This window comes from Marmota marmota, unplaced genomic scaffold (genome assembly GCF_001458135.2).
Source record: "Marmota marmota marmota unplaced genomic scaffold, marMar, whole genome shotgun sequence".
Lineage (NCBI taxonomy): Eukaryota > Metazoa > Chordata > Mammalia > Rodentia > Sciuridae > Marmota > Marmota marmota.
The window spans coordinates 459,911-471,080 of NW_026000052.1; the positions used below are offsets into that span (position 1 = coordinate 459,911).

At 60.3% G+C, this 11,170-nt stretch overlaps 1 protein-coding gene across 1 annotated transcript in view; it reads right to left on the minus strand.

The window, feature by feature from the left end:
• Cacna1b (calcium voltage-gated channel subunit alpha1 B) overlaps positions 1-8,779 on the minus strand; it is a 185,825-nt gene extending 177,046 nt beyond the window's left edge. The window contains 4 exon segments of the mRNA XM_048813414.1: positions 4,363-4,502; positions 8,228-8,407; positions 8,452-8,685; positions 8,756-8,779. Coding sequence (XP_048669371.1) covers positions 4,363-4,502; positions 8,228-8,407; positions 8,452-8,685; positions 8,756-8,779 — 578 coding nt within the window.
• Positions 8,780-11,170: the final 2,391 nt, after the last annotated feature.

The window sequence follows — 11,170 nt, forward strand, 5'->3', positions numbered from 1 at the left end:
CCCCCCCCCCCCCGAAAAGAAACCCCAGTTTAATTCAGAGTAAGACAAGAAGCTGTGGTGGGAACCATCCCCTGGGAGCCACCTGTCTGGGTTGGGACACACTTCTCTGCTGTCCCTACAGGTGGTGAAGGGAAGCCCAGGGCCACAACAGGGTGTGGACACCTGGGCTTGGCGGTCCTCGAGCGCCACCTGTTGCCCATGACGGGGGCTTCCTGAGGGGCCTGGGAGGGCGGAGGCAGTGAAGCAGGGACAGCCAGGAACTGGCAGGGCAGGGCAGGAGGGCAGGGGCAGATGCTAGGCTTGGACGGGAAGGTGGCCTGGGAAAGCGAGGCTCCACTCTCTCAGCCTGGGCCTCCAGCCTAGGCCTCCACTTGCAGTTCATCCCGTGCACTCCACAGCCAGGGCCCAGCATGGAGCCACCCTGGCCCCTCACAGAAGCCACAGCCCCGTGGCCTCCCTGCATCCTCCCAGTGGCTCACGGTGACCCTCCACCTCTCTCCCTCCTCAACCCCTCCGGCTGCTTCTCGAGCCTTCCCCCACCCTACCACCAGGGAGTGCAACTATCCATTGTGCGGGCAGAGACCATCTGTGTCCCCAGGAGCCTGAAAAGGGTGGGAGGGGGCAGGTACCCTCAGCCAGCTCTTTCCAAGTGGCCAAGCAAAGCCAGGAGCAGAGGGGGAGAGGGGCAGCCAGGGGGAGTTTGCAGCTCACCTACTCACCCAGTCCCGCCTCCCTCCATGCCTTCCTTTCTCTGACTCTTTTCTTCTTCGTAAGGGAAATTGAACCCAGGGGCACTTAACCACATCCTCAGCCCTTTTTTATATTTTACTTGGAGGCAAGGTCTTGCCAAGTTTCATAGGGCCTCCCTAATTGCTGAGGCTGGCTTTGAACCTTGGATCCCCCTGCCTCCACCTCCCAAGCCACTGGGATTAAGGCGTCGCCACTCTGCCTGGCCACCCTTTTTGTTTTGTTCCCTACCACCTCCTTCCTCTCCTCAGCCTCACCTGGGCTGAGCACTTGCTTCCAGACCCAACATGCACAGAGACCAGCACGGTCCCAAGGACTCACTCCCCTTGCCCGCCCCTGCCAACCCGAGGAGCCCACGTGCTGCTCCAGATTCCTAGTCCAATGGACAGGCCTGTGTTGTCCAGAGCCTGGACCCCATCTTCACTCGTTGGCCCCTTGTCTCCATCAGCCGTGGATCTGTCCCTCCTGCACTCGCCTGGCGGCTCTCAGCCCATCCTCCCGTGGAGGCTGCCCTGCCCTGCCTCTCGGAGCTTCTAGCTGCAGCAGCCCCAGCGTCCTCATCCCTACCCGCGCCAGCTATGGTATCTCACTGCATCCCCCTCTCCAGCCCACCTCCAGGAGCACAGCCTACCCTTCCGGGCACCCTGTGTCCAGGTGTCCAGTCTCCACTAGCTCCCTGCCAGCTGCAGCCATAAGCTCTGGGCCACTGAGCAGTGGTGAGCAGTTCCCCTGTCCCCCATCCCTGGGGATCTTGTCTGCCTCTCCTGCATTCCCCGGGTGCACCGCAGCCATGGCCTCTGTCCAGAGAGCTAGGTGGCTTGTCCCTGTTGCCCTCAAGGCCTGCCCGAGTCACCTCAGAGGGAGGACATCCCTACTGCCCTGCACAAAGCCCCCACTTTCTCATGGCACTTGTGGCCACTCGTCTCCTTCATGTCCCACCCCAGCAAGCTCTGTGCCCTGGCCTGGGCACGTGGCCGTGTGCACGCGGGCAGGGGCAGGACATAAGAGAAAGGGCTGCTGAACCAGGGCAGCTGGACCTGGGTGGTGAGGTGGCCCCACTCTGGAGGATGGCCTACGGGCAGAAGCTGCAGCCCGATCACCCTGCCCCCAGCACTTGCAGACCAAGTGAAGGGCCAGCGTGCGAGGGGAGGTGGAGCAGGGGCAGCTCCAGTGGCCAGAGAAGCCAGCCGCCGACGACGGAGGAACGGGAGAGGGACAGTGCTCCCTCCCTCCGGCGCAAGGAGCCACCTGGGGCTCAGGCTGGAACTCTGCCCACTGGAGTCCTTCTGGGCCCCTCCCGAGCCCCCGCCAAGCAGCACAGAGCATTCCTGGAAGAGCCCGCGAGGCCAGGGAGCCCAACCCCCAGGCAAAGGCTCCCTGGGCTCCAGTCAGCAGCAGGACAGACCAGGAGCCAGAGCCCTCTGACAGCAAGGAGGGACCATGTCTGGCAGCCAGCCACATGTCCCCACCCACCCAAGGAACAGCAGTCGGTGGTCACCCATGGGTTGACCAATGGAGAACAGGGCTCAGGCCTGAGGCTCCCCAGTGGCACAGCCCACCAAGCTCAGTGCCCAGAAGCTGCCAACATGTCCGAGAAGGCCCAGGACCCTGCAGAGGCACCCCTGGGATCTGCAAGAGACCCTGCAGCCCCAGAGGTGGGACCCAGCCCAGACCACACCCATCTCCCCAGCCCTGAGCACCAGAGCAGGTGAGAAGTCTGGAAGGGGTGAGCAGGATGTTGGTGGGCACTCAGCCTCGGGGACAGGCACCTGGGTCAGGACAGGCCCCTGCTTCTCCTCAGGCACCTCCCAGTCTCCGACACTAGTCTCAGAGGTAGAGGGACCCCAGCAGTCAGCCACCCCTGGGGCTTTACCAGGCAATGGCCTTTCCCCACCCAGCCTCCAGCCCTCTGAGCACTAATTAAACAAATGTTAATTAAAACAGCAGAGTGACAAGAAAGGCCTCCCTCCCCCAGCCTGTGCCACCACTGCCCAAGGGACCTGCAATCAGGAGTTCTAGGGACCAGGTTCTTCCCCAGACCCTCACTACGCAGACACAGCACACAGCACCGCGGCTTCCCACGGCTCTGGGCCTGCGTGTGAGCCCAGGGACACAGACCCCTCCCACTGGGGTATCCCAGAAACCCAGTGCCCCCTCAGGGGATGACAGTGGAAAGAGAAAGAGCCAGGCCCAGCCTTCGTCTGCAGATGGAGAGGGAGGTCCTAGAAGTCAGGGCGTGGGAGTCTGGGAGGGGCAGGAACGGGGAGCAGGGCAGGGAAATCCATGCAGAGGAGGGAGGTGGGGGACAGAAGAGCCAGGCACAGGGGACATTGGCACCGCAGGGGCTGAGCCCTCTCACTGGGCTCCACAGAAGTGAGCCGCCCTGTTCTCCCCAATGCCCAGCACTGGTGGTCCACCAACCTGGGGGCTTGGCCTGAAATCCAAGGGGCCCTGGGTGTCTGGCGGGCCTCAGCGCCCAGCGGGCCCCAGGCAGCCCACCCCCCACACGAATGCTCTTTGGCCTTAACATTCATGATTCAGCCAAGGCCCCAGGGACCCAAGCCAGGCTCAGGGGACGCTCTGAAAAACAAGATGCCTTGTCCTCAGAGGCTTCCCTCTAGAGCAAGAGAGACGTAAACACCTGTGGTGGCTCCTGGGCGTCCCAAGGAACGGCCCCTGAGCCTGGGGAGCACCAGTCCCCCAAGGGGCAACTCTGACACCCCGCTGATGTCACTGGTGGGTCTGCAGGTCTGCACAGGGCCACGAGGGCTTCCTGGGGAGCACCCCTGCCGAGCGTGAAGGTGCCCGCCTGGGAAGGGCCCAGGGCAGCCTCAACACCAACACCCCTGGGCCCCCCACACCCAAGGCCCAGGACTAGGGGAGGCTCAGGAGCCCCAGACTCAGGGCTGCCCCTTCCTCCTCTGCCATCGGCTCCGGCCCCTCCTGTGTCTCCCCACAAGTGCCAGGCCACGCAGACAGTGAGTGGCAGGAACGGCTCTGCCTTCCACCTCTCCTCGGAAGGGAGTGGGCGCTGCACCTCCAGGGACCCCAAGGTCCCAGGAAAAAGAGCCTCTGGGACTGGGGCCATACCAACAAGCTCTGGAGCAGAGGTCCCACGGCCCTCACTCCCTCAGCCTGCAGCCAAAGAAACGGGAGAGGGGCCCTGGGGGGCAACCCGACAGATGGAACCTCTGAGGCCAGTGGGCATGGGGCAAGCAGCTCCCTGGACTCCTGGGGCGATGGCACGTTGGCCATCGTAAGGACGAGCTGAGGAGGAGACTGGGTGGAGGCCCTGGTTGTGGCCTCAGGGGAAGGCAGCAAAGAGCTTGGAGGGTCCAGGTGGCTCTAGGACAGAAAGAAGCTCAAGTGCCAAGTTCCCCCCCCAGATCCCAGGCAGCAAAGCCCTCCCCTCCTTGGGAGCCTCTCCCCAGCAGACCCAGACCACAAAGCAGGCACCCTCCTGGTCACTCTGGCCGTGGGACCCAGCAGCTGCCTCCCCTGTGACTCTGCAAACAAGCCTCTCCTGAGCCAAGCACACAGACAACGGCGGGAACCTCCATGCCCCACACCCTGGGCAGGGCATGGACACCCACACAGGGCACGCAGGCCACCTACCCTGTGAGGACCACCACGAAGTCCATGACGTTCCAGCCATTCCGCAGGTAGGAGCCCTTGTGGAAAGCAAAGCCGAGCGCGATGATCTTGATCCCCGCCTCAAAGCAAAAGATGCCGATGAAATAGGGCTCTGTGTCATCCTGAGGAGAGGCACGGGGCACTGGTTACTTCTGCCCTCCCTGCAGTGGCTGGGGCAGCAGGCCCTGTCTGATGGCCACACCCACTGTCCCAAGTCTGATCCTCCTGACCCGCCTGACACACCCAGACTCCTCCAGCCTGGCATTTCCACCACTAGCCTGTGTGTGCTCATCTGCATGTGCCCCCTAAAGGGACACCCCACTGTTGATGGACAGCATCAGTGTCTCAGCTTCTGCTCCAGCTCAGAGCACCCAGGGCCTGCTCTGCTTGAACCAGTGAAGAAGGCAGTGAAGAGAGTGAGGTGGAAGTGGGTCTCCATCAACTGTGGAAGCCCTGCCAATGCCCTCCACTGCTATCTCTTTCTAAGAAGATCCGTAGCTGGGCAAGGACCACAGCTAAACCCAGCAGCCACCTCAGCTGACCACTGGGCACAGTTACCTGAATAAAACTCAGCCTCAGAACTCAGTCCAGGGCCCACACCTGGATAAACAGAACCTGCAAACTCTCGCAGGGAACAAACAGAAACACAGAAGCAAAACCTGCAGCCCTGAGACCACGGGAGCAGTGGCTTCTGTGAGGACCCCCAGGACAGGAGCTTGTTCAGGGCCAGGGTCCTGAAACCAAGACACAGCTGGACCCCAGGGAGGCTCCTAGAGGTGTGGTGTCAAAGGGCCAAGTTTTCCATGGCCAGATTTTGAGGAAAAGAACTCCAGTTGAAGGAACCAGTGTGACCAAAAGGAAAGAAGATGAGAGATCCTAGAAAGACCCCTGTCCTCCACCCCAGGCAGTGACTTGGTCAACAGGTTCTGAGCCTCAAGCTGGGGCAGGCCATTTTGGTGCTGAGCAAGCAGCGTGGAGCTTGGGGAGAACGGTACCATATGAGGGTGCAGCATGGCAAGTGACAGTGCTAGGCAAGTGACAGGCCTAGGGACAGTGGCAAAGAGCCCTGGGAGCCGGACCTGGGGAGCTGGACCTGGGTACTGGATCTGGGAGCTGGACCAGGGGAGCTGGACCTGGGGGGCTGGACCTGGGTACTGGACCTGTGGAACTATACCAGGGGAGCTGCACCTGAGGAGCTGGACCTGGGTATTGGACCTGTGGAACTAGACCAGGGGAGCTGGACATGGGTACTGCACCTGTGGAGCTAGACAGGGGAGCTGGACCTTGGGAGCTGGACCTGAGGAGCTGGGCCTGGGTACTGGACGTGGGCACTGGACCTGTGGAGCTAGACCAGGGGAGCTGGACCAGGGGAGCTGGAGGTGGAGGGTCAGCAGGACTCACGTCTGCACTCAGTAGCAGATGAAGAGGAGCTAAGGAGCAGGCCAGCTCCCAGAGCCATGGGCATAGTAATTTTCCTAACAGTGAAATTCACAGGAGGAACTTCCCTCCAGAGAGCTGCTCTGTCCTGCGGGGCAGGGGTCAGAGTGGCAGGGCTGGACATTGGCTGCAAGAAGCTGCCAAGTGAGGTGGGACTGCCAGCCCCCAAAGCCTGAACCTTTCTCCCAGAAGCCTGGCTCCTGATGGCTCTCCCCAGGGGATGAGGCAGGACATAAGCTCACAGCAGGGGCCTATGGATGCTGCCAGACACGAGGGTTCACTGTGGCCCAGTGCTCCTGCCCTGCAACTCTGATGCTGACTCATGACAGGGACAAGGCCCCTGGAGGAGTGTGTACACTTTTTGTGACCTCAAGCCTTCTTAGTTCGAAGCATCCTCTTTCCCAAGAAGAGGAGCCACTGATCATCTGCCCAAATGGAATAGCTGGGCCCAGAGGACACATCTTCTCAGAAGGCTTATGGACAGAAAAGAAAAGTGCAGGCCGTACTCCAGGGCCACTGGGAAGGAGACACTACCCCAGAGCTCTCCTCTCAGCTCATGCCAGCCTGGCCCTGGACCACCACCTAGGTGTACAGGCAGCCATGGGTGTGGGTGGCACTGGACTTCAAGGGGCTCCAGCCAAAGGCAAATCAGGAAGCTGATGGGTGGGTGGGAAGCAGAACCCCCAGATGAGGAGCCAGGAAGGCTGCACCAGAGCCTGGCTAGCAGACCACTGAGAAATCCACCCAACCCATTCAACCCCCCTGCTGCCCAGACAGCAGTCCAGCCTCCAGACCATAGTCTAGCTCCTGTCTGTCCTCAGACCCTTGAGGGCTGGAGCTGCATGCAGGACCAGGGTCAGCAAAGAGGTCCTCAGGCCTCCATCTGGGACACACTCTGCTGATTCTCCCCAAAGATAGCCCCCATCCAGAAGCACACACCCCTACCTGCCACACAAAGCAAAACTGCTGCACCTGTGAGGCAGAAGTTCACACGGCTGGATGCCAGCTGGTCCACAAGAGGACCCTGAGTCTGGCCACTGCACTGGTCTCCTTGCACCAACCCCAGTCTGACCCTTGGCCTGAGTCTCTCTGGCCCTACTTACCAGACTTCATGGAAATAGGACCATGCCTGTGCCCTGGACCTCCAGCTTCCTCTCCCTTTCACCCTCTGCTCTGTCCTCTGAAGCACAGCTCACTACCAGTAGGAGCTAGAGGTCCAGAGGAGGCAAGAGACCCCATCAGCCCCATGCCCAGGTACCTCCAGGGACCATGATGGCCTCACAGCATGGTTGATCTGTGCCCACTGCCACCACCCAAACCACATGGCCTTCTGTTGTCCTCCAGGAAACTCCTCAGCTCCCAGTGTCCACCTAACCATCTCCCCTTCCACACCACAGGGCCAGGAGTGGCTAGGTGGCCAACCAGAACTCAGAAGGGCACTGGGCCCCACAAAAAGCACCTACCAGGCCATATCTCACATCTTCACTGAGTAGGAGTCGTGAAGTGGCAGCCAGGGTAGAGGGAAGACAGAGCAGAGGCTGTCCCCTGGGGGACCTCATGCCCAAGCCCCCCTCTCCAGGACCCTCCAATTGCCTTCTTTCTCTGCATTCCGAGGCGTAGCAGCCCACACCCAGCCCACACTGAGCCCAAACAAAGGGGCCTGGCAGGAGTGAAGAACTATGGGTTTGGAACTGTGCCATCACCTGTGAAGTTATGCTCACTCTGATCCAGCCCTCTGACCCAGAGTCCACTAGGCTGGCCTTCAACACCTGCCTCCTACTCTGCCCAACATCCTGCAGAGGTCCTGCCCTGGCTCCTGGTTCTCACAGGCTCTGTGGTTCAGCACAGATACCACAGGGGTCTGGAGGGCTCTTGGCAGGAAGCTAGGGGTAAAAACTATTCAGAACATTTGGAAAGGAGGGCTTCCCCAGGAGGGGCAGACCCTGTGGGAACAGGGTTCTAAAAAGGCCACAGAAGATAACCCTGAAGGAGGACCCCAATCCCCAGACTCAGGGTTGCACCAAAAGAGCCCCACCAGGGCTGCAGGGAAGGTGGGCAGCTGGCCCATTCTCCCCAGGGAACCCATTCAACCTGACATTGTCCTCTCCATATGAACGCCCTCCCTTGCCCCAGGTTTAGAACTTAGATTCTCAGATGAGAGCCCAGAGCAGCTGCCTGGATGGCCCATCTGTGGTGTGGGGGTGGCTCCGGGAACAGAGCAGATCAGTTGAGCTGGACATCTCAACTTCCTGACCCTACAAGGAGGTGTCAGCTGCCCAGGTTCTATCCTGTCCCCTACCTGAAGTGTGGAGGGGTGCTTCCCAGCTCAGGCACAGATTCTAAAGAAAGTGAATCAGACAAGTTGCCACCATCCCACCATCTGGCCCCAGACCCCAGCGCCAGCACTCACCAGGCGCTCGGACATGGGCGTCTTGTCTCCGTCAGGGAGATGCTGCTCCAGGGCCAGCACGATGCAGTTGGCGATGATGGTGGCCAGGATCATGTACTCAAAGGGAGTGTGTGGGTTAAGGACTGGCCAGGAGGCGCCACAGCGGCAGAGGCCGGTGGCCGCGCAGTGCAGCAGCCTTGGCTAGGCGTCTCCCGAGGGCTGAGGATGGTGGGTCCTGAGCCCACCACTTCCACGGACGAGGGTTGGTCTTTCTCGCTGCCCACCCCCATCCCAGGGGACCGCCGAAAGGCGGGGCCTCTGCAGTAGCAGCCGCCAGCCCCTCTGCACGTCCGGGCGGCCGTCAGCACCGCGGACAGCGCCTCCGCCCGGCTCCGCCCGGCAGGCTCCCCACGGCTGGGGGCTGTGCGTTCCCAGAGCGGCAATACGAGACCCCCGCCCGCGCAGGCGCGCGTTCCCACCTAAAGACACGCAGCCACAAGTACCTACACAGGCACGTGAACATACATGTACCGAGAATCTCGAACGCACGCACGCGCAGCGCGCACGGACCATGGCGCTGTACAATCCCATCCCGGTCAAGCAGAACTGCTTCACCGTCAATCGCTCGCTCTTCGTCTTCAGCGAGGATAACGTCGTCCGCAAATACGCCAAGCGCATCACCGAGTGGCCATATCCTGCCAGCGACTGGGCCGGGCGGGGCAGGGGCTGACTGCCGAGGTCGCGAGGGCAGGGACCGGGCGCGGNCTTCTTTCTGTCCTAGAGCCACCTGGACCCTCCAAGCTCTTTGCTGCCTTCCCCTGAGGCCACAACCAGGGCCTCCACCCAGTCTCCACCGCCCTCCCCAGCCGACGGCCCTCGAGGCTGCGCCTAGGCTGATGCTGCGGGTGCGCCCGGGTTCCGGTCGGTCGGGAGAATGTGCGCCCTCCACGCGTCCCGATCCGCACACGGGCTGGAAGCCACCAGAAGCGAACCGGTGCGCTGGAGTCTTCGACAGCCGCACTTGGCGCCGAGCCATGCTGTCCCCAGAGTTCACTCTGCCTGCGCGAACGCCCGACTCCTCGCACTCCACCCAAATCGACCCGCGTTCCCCAGAGACGTCAGCAGTGTTGAGATGCACCAGTCCAAAGAGAGAGGACAGGCTCCAGGTTCCCCACTAGGTCCACAACTCACTCTTCCCTGGAGGCCGCATGGACAGCTCCTCTGGACTTCTCTGCAGACCTCCCGCCGCTTCCCAGAAGGCCTGGTCTCCCGAGGGCAGTTCTGGCCCTTCTGGTTCTCAGACATTCTTGCCCCAAGTTTTCATGACACAACCCTGTCGAGGGCCCCCAGCCCTTGTGCATACACCAGACACTGAATTGGCTACTAGATCTCAATTCTGACATTCTGCCATTAATTCAATAAAAACCGAATAATGGTGCCCTCACACCACTTCGTCCATCCATCCATCCTCCCTCTCCCCCAAGCATTTTGTAAGCACCCATTTGCCAGGCACTGGTTCCTCCTTCGTGGAGGTGACATTTTTACACCAAGGATAGCAAATATTTACATTGCACCTGCTTGGTGCTAGGCATGATGATCACACACAATTGCTCGTGGTCCCACAGCATGCTGGTGAGAAGTTTTCCCAAATCACTCTTGGTGGGTGGTAGAGGAAGCCAGACAGGGATCCTCTTCACTCTGCCAGGACAAACATCCTAAAAACAAGCTTGCCAGCCTCCTGGAGGAGGCCTTTCTGCCTTAGGGTCGGGGAAGACTCCTTCCAGGAAAGGAGGAATTCTGGAGCACACCTGAATGCTACAGAGGTGAGGCATGCAAAGCCAGGCCAGGCAGAGGACCGTGGAGGTCCATGAAGACCACATGTCAGTATCCGGCTTGTATTCCAGAGGAACCTCTGGCTGCTGCGGGAGCATGGAAAGTGGCAGACCGGGTGTGGATCTACAGAGCCAATGGCTCTGTAGAGGAGGTGGAGGAACCCTGTGTCTCCACCCCTGTCTCTGTCCCCTTGTCATCCGGGCAGTCAGAGGTAGGCAACCCGACTTCATCTAGGAGCAGCTTGTACAGTACAGTCCTGACCTCACTGATGAAATGTCAGTTTTAGAGACAGTCTTTCCATCCCCCTCCCTCCCCCGATCAACACAAGCACCACACTCTGTCTTCTTGCCTGCCGCCCCTGGCCCAAGGAGCTGCCTCAGCACTAAGCAGGACACCTCTGCATCACCATCTCAAACAGGAAGGGCAGGTGTAAAAATAGTACCCACTTTAAACAATCAATTTATGACATCTTTTTATAATGAAGAAAAGGCTTTTTCATAAGGCTTGAACTTCATTAAGCAGACAGGACAGCTGTCATCCCCTGAATGGGCATGAAGCTGCCCAAGTCAGGGCTCACTTCTCTGAGAAGTAGGAGGGAAGGCTGCCATTGACCCATTGCAGAACAGAGAAGCCAGCTGGGGGTCTTGACTGTTGCCAACAGAAGGGTAGTGTGGTTTGGATACTGGGCCATGGCTGTGACCCCTTGACTGTACACCAGAGCCCACCAAATTGTGGATGTGGAGGTCAAATGTGGAGCAGGGATTGGGGAGTTCATACAGTAAGGAGGCATATGCAGAGGAGGAGGCAGCTGGTGCAGTGAGGAAGCAGACAGTGGGTGTAGACACCTGGTGCGGTGAGGAAGTGAACTCAGGTGTGTGGAGAGCTCTTCTGCAAAGGGGAACAGAGACTGAAGCAATAGTTAGGGAGAGGCCTGGCATGACTGAGCGGGTGGGTCTGTAGGTAGCACCCTGTATGCTATGCTCATGCTCGGCAGGAGAAGCTGCTGATGCAGAGGGAACATGGTGTGGTCTGTACAGGAGGCACAGGCCCTTCACTCTTGCAGAGTGCAGCCAGGCGCTGGCTGAGGGCACCACTCGGGGAGGAGTGGTCCTGAGTGCTCACCCGGGCATG